A 17,794-nucleotide genomic window follows, 5' to 3' on the forward strand; every position below is an offset into this window, starting at 1 on the left:
GCACACCCATAACCAGGCAACGACTCTAAAAAGACACCATACTGTTCAGAACACAAACACTTCATTAAAATGCTATGCATTTTCAGCTACATGACATTATTTTTTAAAATGTATGCAATAACATCAGCTGAACACCCAGCTATCAAACAGGCAAAGCTTTCCCTAGCATGGAGACAAAGTGATAGGGAAAGATTCAGCCACACACTTAATTTCTGCATGTTAGGCTGCTTCTATAAGAACAGGAGCAAGGCTAGTAACAGACTTGGCAACAGCAGTACCATTCTGATTGTGAATGGCTGGAAATGTATATGTCCTTTCCCTTTGTTGATTTCCTCTTTCCATCTAAAGTCAGAGTGTAAGCAAGCTTCTTGGAGCAGGGACTGGCCTCTAGTCAAATTACTATGTAAAACAACATGTACACTAATGGACATAAATAATAAACCATTAAAATTACAATATAGGCATGATATTTCTTACATTTAGTAGAACTGCAGTATGGATAGTGCATTCCTAACTGGGGTTATACCCTTCTAAGCCTATTGACTTCAATGGAGTTAGAAGGGAGTATTTTATTTAGGATTACACTGGACGTCTATTAAAACATTTAGATTGCTTAAAAAAGTACTTCCCAATTAATCATGCAGCACACTCACAAAATACTGCAGGCAGTAGGCACCACTTAGAAGAGGCATTCTCACTTTTATACCCCACACCAGAGTGTTCCTCTTCTAAAAGGAAGCCTGCTGTGATATGTATATGTGTTATCTGAAAATAAATATTCTTCAGAACTATCGTTTTATCCATGTGCAAATGTATTCTGATGCATTCAATTAAAATGACATGATGAAATCGATAACTGTTTCTTTAACTGAGTGATAGCCCTAAAAATTAGGCAGAGGCTATGTATAGCTCATTTTATCAATATTACTCATTAGCCTTTTCAGAAAAACATTTTCTTAAAATGTCACAAACAATGAATTAATAAGAATGAAGGGAACATGTAAAGATATTGAATTCTGTAGGAGAATAAAGGCTAACACAGACTTTAGTTTTTAAAATGCTAAACCTATTATGTATAATATGTTATAATTTACAACCCTGTTTTACTAAATACATATTTCATGTTCATATACTAATGTCATTGTAATGTAATTCATTCTCAAGGAAAAAAGTCTCCACTAAAGGCCAGTAAAACACAGTATCATGATAATAATTAATTATAAAACATCATTGCCTTCCACCAGAGGGCATCCTTAGTAAAATATTTTAATCACAGGGACAATGGTGTATTTATAACATAGCAACAGGGGCACACATTTGATCAAGTAATTATGTGTGTGGACCCCATATTTATGCTTTGAATAAAATTATCCATATCTAGTGTACAATATTTGCATTTAAAGATATATAGTTGCTTTTCAGGAAATTATAATAAATTATCTGAATAATAATGAATTATCATAATGTCATCAAAATAAATGATCAACAGTAACGTGCTTGATGGGACTGTTGAAATATATACATTCTTACCACCCTTTGGATAATATGTTCACTCACAGTCTCACCAAACTATAATTTCTAGAGCAGCCATCAAAGTCTTCCCACCATAAAATAAATAAGGTTCATCTGAAAAATACAATTTGAATATATTTTTATGAACATCAATATATTAACGTTAGGCAACTATATGTATTAAGGAATCAGACGTTAACGATAACATTGGTCCGTTTTCGAACATATTCCATGTGATTAATATTTAATCGTATTTCCCATTTGTAGCAGACAGATTCCGATTGATACAAATAATGTAATCTGAGATATAAATCTATCCAGCGCTGTAGTACAGCTTTCGCTAAAATTCTGTTGCTGCTGTCTGGTTTGTCTACAAGCCCGGTTTCACTGGGGTTTTTGTGTGTGTGTGTGAAGAGATTGTATCTTTCCTTTGCAGGAAATATTGGGCAGGGGGGAGGTTATACTGCAGCAACCGCTCCTGAACTGCTCTATGGCGCTTGCACTGCGCAACTGGGTCAGCCTATGCGTCAGGAAAGAGGGGCAGACATGGAAACCCGAAAGTTAATTGTCAGCGTCTTGTAAACCCCCGTGTTCTTGGAGACGCGCGCTGCTCTCTGGAAAACCTGGAGAGGGACCTTGAGACGGCTCCCGGTTGGTTTCCATGGCATCCGTCCTTCCCTGACTTGGTGGGAACGAGTCCGCCCAATTCCCCTAGAAACCTTGCTGGTGGAGGGAAAGCTTCCGATGGAGCTTTCCGTGGTGCTGAGAAACCCCGGGCGCCTGCTGGGCTCATGAGGCGCTGTCCGTGGTGCTGAACTCCCTCCGGCGCGCACGGGCGCCACCGGGGTGGTGGAAGGGAGCCGCCAGCGCGCGCAGCGCCTCGACAGCCAAGTCTACTTTACATTATCACTCTTTCAAGCCCCGGAACAAGTGGCCGATGAGTCGGACGCTAGTGATGCTAGCTCTGCCCCTGTGCCAGAGTTTGCAAAACCATCAGCGAGGGGTTCGCTTAAACTGGTTGCAGGTGGGCGGCGGGGAGGCTTGCACGCGTCCACTCTGGCAAGCTGCTGTATCTGACGGCTCTCTTCCTAGCCCAAGCGCAGGAAAGCAGTCGAGACGAAACCGGGATTTTATCTGATTCGTTGGACTCCCGTTCAAGCCTGCTGCCTCGCTCAAGCCAGCCATGACAACTTTTGCTCGTGGACCTTGCGCTCTTAAGAAGACGGTCTAGTTGAGTCCCCTCTCCCATTAGGAAATCCGTGGGCTGCATGTAGACGTTGAATCGCCTCTTTCTGGCTCTCGCTCTTTCGCTTCCCCTCTCCCCCAGTCACACACAGAGAGCCTCTCTCCCTCTCTGCCTCCCTCCCTCTTCGTCTCTCTCTCTCTCTAGCACACACTCTCACCTCTTTATCTGGATACACACCAATAGCCACTTTACGGGGGGGAAGTTAGAGATGATCCCGATATGAGCCATCACCGCTGTTTGTAAGAGTGCTCGAGTTAACCAAGCAAACGCCAGTACGAACCTTTACAAGAATGGAGTCCGTAAAACAAAGGATTCTGACCCCTGGCAAGGAGGGGCTGAAAAATTTCGCTGGGAAATCGCTTGGTCAACTCTACAGGTAAGGAAGAGGTTCTCTTGGTCAGGAACAGTGTACTGGGGATATTGTGGCGCTAAGAGGACCGGCCACTTCTGAGAAGATGATAATTATATACATGCATGTATGTACGTTTGGCTGAGGAGAAATTAAAACCTATTTATGAGTTTTCTTTGGGCTCTTTGGATTTTGCTAACTGTAACTGAAATGAAATGGCACCAAAATGTTTAGGATATTTAAAGATTTAATATCCCTGCGTGCATACGTTTGTTTTGAAGTAGGAGCTATTGGTTTGAATGTATTTGGTTTGCAAATAAGAGTTCTTAGATCGCAATCTTAACTGGGAGTTTTCCTCTTTAATTCAGTTGTATGTAGTTTGAACTTCAAATCCAAGGCTACACATTTCCTTGCATTTGAATTTTTTAAAATTTTATTTGGTTTTAACTTTGCAATGTATTTATAGGAAAGTTTCCTATTCCCACCCCCACAACAAAAATATGGTTTTCCACTCGGAATACCCATTCCCCTGTGTAATCGCCGTTCAGGCGAAGAAAAACATGGAGATGCATAATTGATAATCCAATGACTTCTCTCTGGAACACACGAACAGTGGAGACCAAGAGAGTTCCATTAAATCTACCCTGAATGATATATAAAACTATATCACGGCCTCAAAAGCAGAGGTTTCTCATCGTCAAGAAATCTCTAAACCTGAGTAGCAGCCTATAGACGATGCCAATAGAATCGAAAAGTACTGTGATCTTTGCTCTGAATTAGACAAAAAATCCAAAATGATAAACCAAATAATCGTATCTTAGAAGGCAGTGGAAAAAGTCAAAATCATCATTTCAACGGTTTTGCAAAGCTTCTTTTAAAGCAATCGCCATCCCCCCCTTTCAACCAGAGTGGCAGATTCTTTCAATACCTGCACGGGAAGGTCACCTTTTAATGAAATCTACCAATGCGGCACTCCTTTGGAAGCCATGCTGTACCGCTGGAAACGTTATGGTATGCCGACCTCCGGGTGATGTTTAGGAAATGAAGAGGGAACTGATTGAGAATTCCAAAGTTATGCATTGATATCGGTTTGAACCAAACTGGCTCTTCCAAAACAAACACACACACACTCTACCAACCCACCTATTTATCACGCCCTCCCCTCGCACGGGCTGCTTTAAATTCCTGAGAGGAAGCAAAACATTAAATGTAATAATAGCAAATGGCTGGGCTTAAATCTTTTTTTAAGAACATTTTTCTTAGGCATGCTCCGTTTCTAGGGATGTTCGATTTCGCATGAGCTTTAGAAATGAAATGGTCGTGAGGAAGGCAAATTCGAATTGTCCTCTCTTGACATTAATTTTGACATCAGATGTTACTTTTTCACACTCATGCGTTTCTTTCTTTGGTCGATGTTCAAAATAAGAAATCAGCAGGGGTGACTAAACGAGGAGGGGTTTCTCAGTATCGTTGAAATAAGGAGATGCCATCTTACATGATTGTCTATTGTCTCAGATGCTTCCTTGGACAAGCATGGAATGGGACTTGTTGGGAGGCAGGTGCTATGTTGTTTTAGGCATAAATTCAACCCATATTTTAAACGGAGGTTCATCATTGAATTCATTGGGGGAAATAACCTACTCCCTTAAATACACGAACCTGCGAGCTAATCTCTTCTGCCGCCATTGGATCTGAGAATACTATAGGGAACAGTATTAAACGAACGTCTGAAGATAACCCTGACCCCGTAAAGGCGCTTGATCCTGATCCCGGACACAAGCATTTGTTTGCGCTGTTCTTTTTCTCCGCTGAGTTAACGTCCGTGCTGTACAAGATGATTAAAATGGGGTGGGTGGGTGAGAGAGAGATTCCTAGCAATGAGACCCCGAGTATAAAACCATAGTGTGAAGGAATGTTTGGGAGAACTTTCGAATCCTCCAAATACTCATGGCACAAAAACCAGCGCTACTTAAAGGATGGAGCAACATTATTGGCCATTTATGCATGGGATGTTTTGCCTTGGGTTTGCCACTCTCTAGATGCACATTTCCCCCATACGAATGCTCAAAACTCTGCATGGGGGACTTATTGTTGAGTTTTGAGAATTGGGATGGGGAAAATGTGCACACAGAGAGCGGCAAATCCAAGGCAAAACCTCCTATGCATAAATGGCCAATATTGAATGACATCCCGTCTTTGTATAAGAATTCCGTTCGCGGTATGAAATGCAGCCAAGCAACTGTTGGGTAAAATGCAAACCCTACAGGTTTTTGTTGATGTGAATCGCAGAATGCTAAAGTTAGATCGATGGGGTCGATATTTGATATCTGTGTATTTTTGCTTCACACACCGAAGCCCTGATCGAAGCCCTCGCTTCGACATGCACAGAATGAAGCCCGTTGAGTGTTCTTCGGGGCAGTAAAGAAAGGTCCGATTGCATTGCGTGAAAGGCGAGAACTTGCCAAGTCACTGGAGTGCGGCTGAACTGCAGGAGTGGTTTTGCTGGGAACGTGCGAGACAGCCATTTTGTGCTCTGGGATCAAAGCAGACCCCGGCCAGTCTTTCCCAATCGCTGTTCTTTCCCTCCCAACGTGTCCCACCGGGATGCAGGTTTGCACGTTTCCCCCTAGTGTTGGCCATTCATTATAAAACAGTCACGCCCGTTCCCCAGATCAACGTGTTTAGCTTTCGCGATCATTCTGTTCTTCCTTGAGCTCTCCAACATGGCGTCTCTGCAGTAGTAGTTGGGAGGCGATGCAGGCGTGTCTTGCATGCATTTAAGCAGGTGTACCTGAACTGGACATTGAAGAAAGCTGATAGGAAGAAAGTAGACTCCTTTGAAATGTGTTGTTGGCGGAGAGTGTTAGGGATACCGTGGACTGCTACAAAAACACAAATCAGTGGGTTCTAGATCCAATCAGGCCTGAACTGACCTTGGAAGCTAAAATGAATAAACTGAGGCTATGGTATTTTGGTCACATTATGAGAAGGCAAGAGTCAATAGAAAAGACAGTCATGCTAGGAAAAGTTGAGGGCAGCTGGAAAAGATGAAGACCCAACAAGGGATGGATTGGCTCAATAAAGGAAGCCGCAGCCCTCAATTTGAAAGATCTGAGCAAGGCTGTCAAAGATAGGACATTTTGGAGGACGTTGATTCATAGTCCCCGTGAGTCGGAAGCAACTTGAGGGCACTTAAGACACACACACACACGAACTGAAAGAACCTTTGGCTGACCTGCGACACACTTATGCACACCCATGCGGATTTCTCTGAACGCTTAAGCCTTCTGCGAGCCTAAATCAAATTCTGCAGCTGGCAGGCCCTGTGTGTTATCTCGGATGTGTGTGTGGGGGGGGGGCTGGGTGGCTGGGGGTTGATTGCGGAGGGATCTGCGCTCTGAACATGCTCAGAAGCGCGCAGCCCTTCAAGAAGGTCATTAAGCTTTGACCTTCAGCGTGTACCTTAAGGCAGACCCGGTTCAAATCAAGCCACCGATTAAACATTTTTCTTTTCTTATTAAGTTTTTATTTGCTTTTTAGGGGATACAGAAACAGGAAGGGACATATGGGAAAAGATATTGCATTACATTCTTGGTCCGTGCCCGTAAACGCTATCTATAACTGTCTTAGCCCCACCTGATTAAACATTTTTCAAAGCAGAAAATGTACATGGCATTTTTAAACTGGGGGGGGGGGGACCCGAAAAGGAATTCGCAGTAACCTCACTGCGGCTTTTTCTCGGCGCCCTCGTGACCGACTTGTCCCCTTTGCTTGGCCAGAGTCCTAGAGAAGAAACAGAAGCCCGGAGACACGATCGAGTTGACGGAAGATGGGAAACCCTTGGACCCGCCCGAGAAGAAAGCGCCGTTGTGCGACTGCACCTGCTTCGGGCTCCCCCGGAGATACATCATCGCCATCATGAGCGGACTGGGCTTCTGCATCTCTTTCGGGATCCGCTGCAACCTGGGAGTAGCCATCGTCGACATGGTCAATAACAGCACCGTCCACCGAGGAGGGAAAATCATCGTCAAAGAGGTGAGGGACCCCGGGGCGATCGTCCCTGCGCGCCAGGCCCCGACGACCAGCGTGACTTCCACCTGCCCTTCCCATGGCCCACCTTCCAGAAATCCGCAGCCCACCTGTTCCCTGCCTGTTGGGAGTTTGCTTTCCAGATCTGAGGAAAGTTCAGCCATCCTTATTCGCCAGAATAAAACCAATCCCAAGGAGAAACTGTAGCGGTTAATACATGGATGCCCACTCCCCCCTTTCTTCACTTTCATTACATGACGCTGCTTTATACTGAATCAGACCCTTGGTTTATCAAAGTCAGTATTGTCTACTGAGACCGGCAGCGGCTGTCCAGGGTCTCAGGCAGAGGTCTTTCGCATCCCCTACTTGCCCAGTCCCTTTAACTGGAGACGCCGGGAATTGAACCTGGGACCTTCTGCATGCCAAGCAGATGCTCTACCACTGAGCCACGGCCCCATTCCCCATTCCCATTTTTGTTGCCTGTTTCTTTACATATCCCCCTGCTCAGATCGAACGCATTAAGCTGCCTTACACTGCCCTGGGTCCGTCAAAGACAGCATTGTCTACTCAGACCGGCAGCGGCTCTCCAGGGTCTCAGGCAGAGAAGGTCTTTCACGTCACCTACTTGCCTAGTCCCTTTAAATGGAGATGCCGGGGATTGAACCTGGGACCTTCTGCGTGCCGAGCAGTTGCCCTTCCACTGAGCCTCGGCCCCTCCCCAGTGCGGTTGCTTGTGGTACAAGCAAACCAGGGTGAAAACTCTCCTGGCTAGCTTTCAAATCCTCCTCCCAAGTTAAATCGACGTTTTCTTCGAACCAGTGGGGCTTACACCCCGCCCTCCAATCATTTACTTTACAGGAAGTTTCATTTATTTCAAGTAAACCCACTTATCCGTGGCTGTGCCTGGCAGGGCCACAGTCGAGATGGGTTTGACGTCTAGTGATTCAAGGGACCCAAGAGACAGCAGTTCGGATCTACGTGCTCTCTCCCCACCACATTTGGTTCCGACGAACAAGTTGTTCCAGACACCCACCCAGAGCGCAGCTACTCCTTGGCCACGTCTATACTCTTGGCAAAATTGAGACCTGTCGGTGGGGGAGGGGGCGTCTATCTCCTCGTTGGGGAGGGGCTGTGGCTCAGTGGGAGAGCCTCTGCTTGGCATGCAGAAGGTCCCAGGTTCAATTCCCGACATCTCCAGTTCAAGGGACCAGGCAAGCAGGTGATGTGAAAGACCTCTGCCTGAGACCCTGGAGAGCCTCTGCCAGTCTGAGTAGACAAAACTGACTTTGATGGACCAAGGGTCTGATTCAGTATAAGGCAGTTTCATGTGCGTTCATGTGAGATTAGGCAGCTCATCCTGGGGTTGCCTGGGAAGGGGCTGTGGCTCAGTGGTAGAGCATCTGGTTGGCATACAGAAGGTCCCAAATTCAATCCCTGGCATCTCCAGGTAAAAGGGACTAGGCAAGTAGGTGATGTGAAAGACCGTTGCCTGAGACCCAGGAGAGCCGCTGCCGATCTGAATAGACAATACTGACTTTGATGCACCAAGGGTCTGATTCTCAGTATAAGGCAGCTTGATATGTTCATGTGTTGTAAATAGCTATGGTAGATTTTTTTTTTAAAATGCATTCTTAATAATAGGACACCAAGTAGCAAAACACCGAAAAAAGGAGCAGCTGTTGTCGGGCTGCGTTTGGAATGAACCGGACACAATTTATGTGGGAGGTTTTATGCCTGCTTTTAAAATCGGCTCCATTTCTTTTTTAATTGAGAAAGAGGTGGGCGCTGGGGGGCGGGGGAGAGCGAGATAGCTAGAGAATGTGCGTGGGTGGGTCCGTGCGCGTGACAGGTGGGAGGCGGGGGGGGGGGAAAGAGAAAATCTGGAAGAAGTAGGTCATTAGGAAGCTGGGGGAATCTACAGCAACTCCCCAAATGGGGTGGGCGGGAAGGTGGGGCTGAGAAGAGCGGCTGGGTTGCAGAGGGATTGGTGTCCTGTTGGAATCTCAGACCAAGGCTTTTTAAAAAAGATACATATTTTTATTATTTATTGGGGGGACTTTTGTCTACCGTGACAGAAATATAGGGCGACAACGCACGGGAGGTTTTGCCTTGGATTTGCCACTCTCTAAATGCACATTTTCCCCATCCGAATTCTCAAAACTCTGCATGGGGGTTTCTTTTTGAGTTTTGAGAATTTGGCTGGGGGAAATGTGCATTTCGAGAGTGGCAAACCCAAGTCAAAACCTCCCGTGCGTTTTCGCCCTTTTGTCAATGAAAAACATGAAATGGTTCACGTTTGTCTTGTTTTAAAAAATCATCCAAAAAGAAGTCATATTAAAACGGAGGAGGGGGAGAGAGAAACTGTCATCAAGGAAACTGCCCTACGGAATTGTGTCCGAAAGCTATTGGGGTGGGGGTGTTGTGGTCTTCAATCGAGTCTTCGCCCAGCGACATCTTTCTTTAGCAAGCCTTCTCCAAAATGCGGGTGCCCCCCCCCCCCCAAAAAAGTCTTTGTCAGCCAAGGCCATTTATGCATGGGAGGTTTTGCCTTGGATTTGCCGCTATCTAGACACACATTTTCCCAATCTGAATTCTCAAAACTCTGCATGGGGGATTATTGTTGAGTTTTGAGAATTCGGATGGGGGGGAAATGTGCATCTAGATAGCGGCAAATCCAAAGCAAAACCTCCCATGCATAAATGGTGCAAGTCGAGACTGGGCGTGGGCAACAGAGCTAAGCCTCCCGCCTCTGCCGTCAGGGCTAATGGAGTCCACCCACCCGTTCAGACCCATTCATTATTCTTTTTTATTTTTAAGTAAACAGCCATTCAGAAAGCACTGGTTACCCACCCAGCCCTTAGCACCATTTCCACCATCCCCAGTTGTGCTTGATTTCTGCGGCAGCCGATCTATCGCTTTAAAGGGGGGGGGGGGGGGTATCGATTGGATCGAGATAGGTCAGCCCTGAACTCTACTCCCCGTGGCCTTTCGCCTGCTCTTTAAAAGTGCTTTGATCCTCCCTGTTTGACAACCCCCCTTCTTTTTCTTCTCTCTCTCTCCCCCCCTTTTCCAAGAAAGCGAAGTTTAACTGGGATCCAGAGACGGTCGGCATGATCCACGGCTCCTTTTTCTGGGGCTACATAATCACGCAGATCCCCGGGGGATATATTGCATCCCGTCTGGCGGCGAACAGGTAACGGCAACCTAATCTCTCTCCTAGGCGTGCGAGACGCCAGTCAACAAAGCGGGGAAATCCTCGCTGCTGCGTGTTTTGGGGACGGGCTCGTGTTTCTAAACAGTCTGCAGCGAGAGCAGACGTAACAAGAGCGGGAGCAGAGCCACGCAACCTGCTGCGGTTGGCTCAGGGCTCCTTTCCTAGCAGGACAGCTGGTTGCTGTATCCGCGTTTGGATCAGAGCAGCGCTCGAGCAGCAACGCTAGCTTGGCCATTTATGCATGGGAGGTTTTGCCTTGGATTTGCCGCTCTCTAGATGCACCTTTTCCCCATCCAAATTCTCAAAACCCAAAAAGAAGCCCTCATGCAGAGTTTTGAGAATTCGGATGGGAAAATGAGCATCTAGAGATCGGCAAATCCAAGGCAAAACCTCCAATGCATAAATGGCCATGGCTGAATGGCCCCGCATATTTTTTTCCTGAGTTTTTCACGTTATACATGGGAGGTTTTGCCTTGGACTTGTTGCTCTCTAGATGCACATTTCCCCCACCCAAACTCTCAAAACTCGGCATGGGGGCTTATTTTTGAGTTCTGAGAATTCGGATGGGGAAAAGGTTCATCTAGAGAGCGGCAAATCCAAGGCGAAACCTCCCAGGCATAAATGGCCACGCGTGAATCGTCGTTCAGGAAGCGACTGCGAAGCCGGCGCATACCTGCTTCGCCTTACTGTAACGCGACCTTTTGCGTTTGCGCCGCCGCCGCGAAGAATCCCCTCAAGGAAACGTGCAAAATCACAGCTGCGCCTTAGCTGTGCAACCGGCGATTGCTAATGGCTATGCAAACAAGGAGCAGGCGAGTGTGTGTGGGTTGAATTTCTCCTTTTGCATCGGGACCGTGAATATCCATTTTAAAGGTTGCATTTAAAAACAAGCTTTGAGGGAGCTTCAAAACTGACCCTGCATCAATGGCCCTAGAGTCCTTGGCCTCGGAGGGCGGGGAATGGCCAGATCAGGCACACAGACCCTGGGGGCGGGGGTTGTGATCCTAGGACTCCTTCCCGGGCAGGGAGCCCCACTGACCACGGCAATGCCACTTATTTCCGAGTAAACATGCATGGGAGGCTTTGGCTTGCAAGCTTCGCAACAGTGCGAATCGCATCGGCAGCGAATGGGCGGTTTACGCACAGATCATGCCATTTGGGCTTTACCAGCCAGCCTTTGCAGTTGGCGCCACATAAAGTTTGGGTTATATATTTACACAGAAGAGACTTTTCGCAGTCGAGCAGAAGGCACCTCCGGCTGACAGCTCCAGAGGCTACTTCGACTACCGTTCCTGAAATTCGGGCTAGACTCTTCCGCCCTCCAAATTTAAAGGAGTCGCATCCTTCTACACCTATTGAAGTCAAAGGGCTTAGAAGGGTGTAGCTCTATTTAACACATGAACGCATGAAGCTGCCTTCTACCGAATCAGACCCTTGGTCCATCCAAGTCAGTATTGTCTACTCAGACCGGCAGTGGCTCTCCAGGGTCTCAGGCAGGGGTCTTTCACGTCACCTACTTGCCTAGTCCCTTTAACTGGAGATGCAGGGGATTGAACCTGTGACCTTCTGCATGCCAAGCAGATGCACTTTAGGACTGCACTGTTGGAATCTGACAGTTCGATCCTAAACCGAGTCCACTCCACATCACACCCTTCTAAACCGCCAATTGAAGGGTGGGACTGTTTAGTTTTGCACTGAAAGTCTACTTTTCAAGGAAAGCGACCCCCCCTCGCATCCCCTTCTCAACACGAGACATTGGGCGTCAGTTGAATTTGAAATTAGACTTCCTTTTGACTGTTTTTTCCCTTTTAAACGTCTCAGACAAAACCCATCAAAGTCCACCTAGGAGAGTCACATGAACACACGAACACATGAAGCTGTCTTATACTGAATCCGACCCTTCGTCCACCAAAGTCAGTATTGTCCACTCAAACCGGCAGCGGCTCTCCAGGGTATCAGGCAGGAGTCTTTCACATCACCTCCTTGCCTAGTCCCTTTAAGTGGAGATGCCGGGGATTGAAACTGTGACCTTCTGCATGCCAAGCAGATGCTCTACCTCTGAGCCACAGCCCATCCCCAAACATTTCATCTTCCCCAACTATCGTGTTGCCCAATGCTGCTAAAGCTATTTCTACTGCTAAATTAGCAACAACAACATCATGATAGGCCACCCTTAGGTCAAATCTACACCATCTTTATCAAAACATAATCCTCTTATCGCTCTGCAATTCTTTAGTCTTAATTACATGATTATTCAAATATCAGGATGCTTTTCATGGAGGAAGCCCGGGTGAAAACACCAGCGGCCCGTTGATTGGACATGCCTTCTGAATGGGAGGGCATGCATGCATTCGCTTGACAGCAAAATCATTCTAGCCGGCCTGTTGGGATGAAGCTCAGTTCCTGCGGGCTGTATACAGTGGCCATTTATGCATGGGAGGTTTTGCCTTGGATTTGCTGCTCTCTAGATGCACATTTTCCCCTATCTAAATTCGCAGAACGCAACAATAAGCCCCCATGCAGAGTTTTGAGAATTGGGATGGGGAAAACGTGCATGCACAGTGCAGCAAATCCAAGGCAAAACCTCCCATGCATAAATGAGATAAATAAAGAAGTAAATAAATAAATAAAGTGGAACCCCCCCCTCCCATTCTGGTCAGGTTTTTCCAGTAGGGTTTTCTTTAAAGGATTGATTCGGAGTTGACCACGTTATGATTAATTATTTTTCTCCTTTCTTAACAAAGAGGACTGAGATGAAAGGTGGCTATTAATGGATCCGAGTCGACTGAATGGGGTGCCCTCTGTATGAAGCGGGAGGAATGGGAAGGGGGGGATTGGTTTCTCCAAGAGCTTTGCACAATGAAAAGGAAGTGCAGATGGCGCGGGGTCTGAAGGCTTCGTTTCTATGGCGTCTGGCGAGGAGGTTGCCGGCACCCAGGGGGTGATTCTACCTGTTAATTAGATCCTCGGAGCTTTCCGAGGGCGCCAGGCGTTCAGAGCCGCGCTCAGCCGCTCGGAGGGGCCGGGGGAAAAAAAGGGTCCCGGGGCCGCTTTGGAGAGCAGAGCCGAGCTGGGCGCAGGTGGGAGGTTGCAGCACTCCGCAGGCGACTGGAGAGCGGCGAGCGCGGAAGAACAAAGTCGCCTCGCCCAAGCCCCTCGACAGCCAGCAGCTCCATTCAAGGGAAAGCAGCCAGGAACCGTAGCCGCCCGGTTGTCAGCGGATTCGAGGGCTGTTCGCCCTCCCATTTCCTCCAGAGCCCCCCGCTTCAAGGTTATTTCTTTTTATATGTTGCTATAACAACATATGCCCTGACCTGGACGGCCCAGGCTAGCCTGAGCTCAGAAGCTAAGCAGGGTCAGCCCTGCCTGGTTAGTATTTGGATGGGAGGCCACCCAGGAATACCAGGGTTGCTGTGCAGAGGAAGGCACTGGAGAAAACCACCTCTGCTAGTCTCTTGCCATGAAAACCTCAAAAGGGGTCGCCATAAGTCGGCTGCGACTTGAAGGCACTTTACACACACATAACAACATATATTAGGAGCCCTGTGGCGCAGAGTGGTAAGCTGCCCTACTGCCGGCCAAGCTCTGCTCAGGACCTGAGTTCGATCCCGACGGAAGTAGGTTGCAGGTAGCTGGCTCAAGGTTAACTCAGCCTCCCAAGGTCAGTAAAAAGAGTATTTAGTTTGCTGGGGGTAAAGTGTAGATGACTGGGGGAGGCACTGGCAAACCACCCCTTAAACAAAGTCTACCTAGTGAACGTCGGGATGTGAAGTCACCCCATTTACCGACGGAAGTAGGTTGCAGGTAGCTGGCTCAAGGTTAACTCAGCCTCCCAAGGTCAGTAAAAAGAGTATTCAGTTTGCTGGGGGTAAAGTGTAGATGACTGGGGGAGGCACTGGCAAACCACCCCTTAAACAAAGTCTACCTAGTGAACGTCGGGATGTGAAGTCACCCCATGGGTCAGGAATCACCCGGTGCTTGCACAGGGGACCTTTTCCTTTTATAACATCTCCCATCCCACCTGCAGTCTCTAATTCAGCAGGATCTGTTTCAGATAGGTGGGCGGGGCACCCTCCCAGGAATGTTAAAGCAAGCATGCAGGACTCCCCCCCTCCCCATTTCTGTCTTAATTTCCCTTGGGTAAATCCAGTCAATGACCTCCTCCCAGGTACCTAGGGTTGCCAACCTCCAGGTACTAGCTGGAGATATCCTGCTATTACAATTGATCTCCAGCCGATAGAGTTCAGTTCACCTGGAGAAAATGGCCTCTTTGGCAATTGGACTCTATGGCATTGAAGTCTCTCCCCTCCCCAAACCCTACCCTCCTCAGGCTCTGCCCCAAATGCCTCCCACCAGTGGCGAAGACAGAGGCACCTGGCAACCTTACAGGTACCTCCAAAGTGTATCCATTTAAATGGGAAGGGTAGGGTTGCCAACTTCCAGGTACTCCACCTTCACTTTTGTATATGGTATATATAGGATTTGATTGTGTGTTTAATATTAGTGTTTAGTTAGATATAAGAGCCTGCTTGCTGCCTTATTTTTGTTGTTAACCTCCAGGTACTAGCTGGAGATCTCCTGCTATTACAACTGATCTCTAGTAGATAGAGATCAGTTCACCTAGAGAAAATGGCCGCTTTCGCCAATGGACTCTGTGGCATTGAGGTCCCTCCCCAAACCGCGCCCTCCTCAGGCTCCACCCCAAACACCTCTCACTGGTAGCGAAGAGGGACCTGGCAACCCTAGGGAAGGGACATAACCCAGGGTACTTTGTGAGGATGGCAGAAAGAGGCAGAAACCACATGTGATGCTTGCACATCGCAGCAGGAGAGAAAGGTAGCATCCACAATCCTTATATATTGCTCCACAGTAGTTGGTCGCCTCCTGCTGGATTCCAATAGCGCAATATGCCACGTGGATACAGCCACTCAAGCATATCCTTAACGCTAATTCCTCCAGCCGCACTTGACATCCCAAATTTGGTGCCAGGTTCACACATCATTTAAATTGGATCGCACATATCCTTTTAAAGCAAGCAGATAGCACGATCCTATGCATGTTCAATCTGAAGTAAGTCCCACTGTGTCCAATATGTCATGAACCGGAACAGAAGATTGCAGCTTAGTTCCCGTCGAGCTCAATGGGAATAATTCAGCGTCTGTAGGCCAGGCTTCCTGTTTAATTGGTTCTGGGTCTGCAGTGGTGGAAGTGCAAATTGGGAATTGTGATTGTGTGTGTGTGAGGGCGAGGGGGATTAAGCTACTATTTTGGAATGGGAAAGGAGAGAGGAGCAAGCTGGAGAAATAGAGACCCGCTGTTCTTGAGCACTGGCAGTAAAATCCTCGCTCTATAGATGGGACAATAAAAGTCTCTCACCATGAGGCTGTGAAAAGAAAATAAACGTCAAATTCTCCACTGTAGCCTTCATAATGCAGCATAAATGGAAGTAGCAGATTATCATCATTATTGATGATTATTTAGTTGCTTACAGCACCCACCAACGTTAAGAGCAAGGAAGGTAGTTGATCTACATGTTGCTTTCATACGCACCCCTGGGGATGCATTCACCAACCCTGTATCCACACCTCACGCAGAGACTCTGCCGTCTGACTGGCCCACCTTTAGCGTCCAGTACAGAGGGGAGGAAATGACGCCCCCTCCTGGTCAGGGATGGAACAATCAGGTTTCCTCTTGAAGGGATTTCCTCGCGGCAGCACCCTTCCCCCAATCCAAATGACTAGACTGAAACTACAGATGAAGACACCTCGAGTATGAATACGGTTGCCAACCTCCAGGTACTAGCTGGAGATCTTCTGCTATTACAACTGAGCTCCAGCAGATAGAGATCAGTTCACCTGGAGACAATGGCCGCTTTAGCAATTGGACTCTATGGCATTGAAGTCCCTCCCCGAACCCCGCCCTCCTCAGGCTCTACCCAAAAAACCTCCCGCAGGTGGTGAAGAGGGACCTGGCAACCCTAAATGTGAGTGGTGGGTACCCCCACTCTAAACAACCAAGTCTGAGTAAGAAATATTATTCTGTTTTCTCCAGAAGGGATTTCCCCCTTCCTACTTCATATACCTGAATGAGTTTTTCCATTTATTTGTATTTAACAACCACAACAACAAAGCTGAATTGAAGGAAGGTAAGAAGATTCTACGACCTTAAGCAGATGATGAGAGGGAGGGCATCTTGGCTATCTTCTGGACATGGAGTAGGGGTCACTGTGGGTGTGGGGGGAGGTAGTTGTGAATTTCCTGCATTGTGCAGGGGGTTGGACTAGATGACCCTGGAGGTCCCTTCCAACTCTATGATTCTAAGAGCAGGCCCTAGAATCCGCAATTCTGTTTCCTATGGTGACCAACTAGAAGGTTCAAGAAGACTGACAAGCAGGTGGAGAGGTCACAGCCCCTAGCCTACAACCTGCCTCCAGCAAAGATATTGCCTATGGAGTTTCCATTGTAAGCATGATAATTCATAGGTACCTTGGGCCTTTTCCTCCCTAAGAGGTATTTTTTTGAAGCTGTGTAAACTAGTGGCAGGAAAAGAAGAAGACCCAACAAGAGATGGATTGACTCTATAAAGGAAGCCACAGCCCTCAATTTACAAGATCTGAGCAAGGCTGTTAAGGATAGGACACTTTGGAGGACATTGATTCATAGGGTCACCGTGAGTTGGAAACGACTTGATGGCAGTGGCGGACCTACATTTTTGGGGCCCTGAAGCTTGAACTGTTATGGGGGCGCCTTTGTAACCAGCAACAATAGGGCAACATCCAGCAAGGTCCTAAGGGCCTTGCTGCCCTTGCAAGGACCTTGAGGCCCAAATGGTGGAAGACAGGGTGGTGGGTCCTTGAAAATGGGCCATACAGTGATGAAATAAAACTATAGAACTATTAAGCTGTGCACCAATAAAGGATTCAAGGATCCACCTGCCAAAATGTAGGCTATGAATAGATTCTGGGGAGCTCAGGGAGCCCTTACAGCTGGGGGTTCGAGCGCTGCAAGCCCCCAAGAAAACTGTGAAATTTGACCAATTGCAAAGATATTTTCAGGCCATATGAAATGGGTATTAGAGCATATTCTAAAGTCAATATTAAGTACTTTAACCCATCGGCTTATTATTCTGTCGCTAAAAAACTCCATCAATTTTGTTGAGAAATTCACTCATTAAAAAAAGCTGCTTCAGGGGCCCCCTCTGGGGTTAGGGGCCCTGAAGCTTAAGCATCATTTGCTTCATGGTAGATCTGCCTCTGCTTGATGGAACTTAACACACACAAACTAGTGGCCATCACTATGTCAGGTCGATGCAAATCAGTTCCATACTTTCATTATGCATCCCGTGGTAGCTGGAATATGCGGATCTTCTGCATTATATGGCCATTTATGCATGGGAAGTTTTGCCTTGGATTTGCTGCTCTCTAGATGTACATTTTTCCCCTCCA

At 47.3% G+C, this 17,794-nt stretch overlaps 1 protein-coding gene across 1 annotated transcript in view; it reads left to right on the top strand.

The window, feature by feature from the left end:
- Positions 1 to 2,963: 2,963 nt before the first annotated feature.
- Positions 2,964 to 17,794, top strand: part of SLC17A6 (solute carrier family 17 member 6) — a 63,553-nt gene continuing 48,722 nt past the window's right edge. Inside the window, 3 exon segments of the mRNA XM_056851318.1 lie at positions 2,964 to 3,145; positions 6,889 to 7,142; positions 10,211 to 10,329. Of these exon segments, the coding sequence (XP_056707296.1) occupies positions 3,049 to 3,145; positions 6,889 to 7,142; positions 10,211 to 10,329 (470 nt within the window). The 5' untranslated portion in view covers positions 2,964 to 3,048.

This window comes from Euleptes europaea, chromosome 6 (genome assembly GCF_029931775.1).
Source record: "Euleptes europaea isolate rEulEur1 chromosome 6, rEulEur1.hap1, whole genome shotgun sequence".
Taxonomy (NCBI): Eukaryota; Metazoa; Chordata; class Lepidosauria; order Squamata; family Sphaerodactylidae; genus Euleptes; species Euleptes europaea.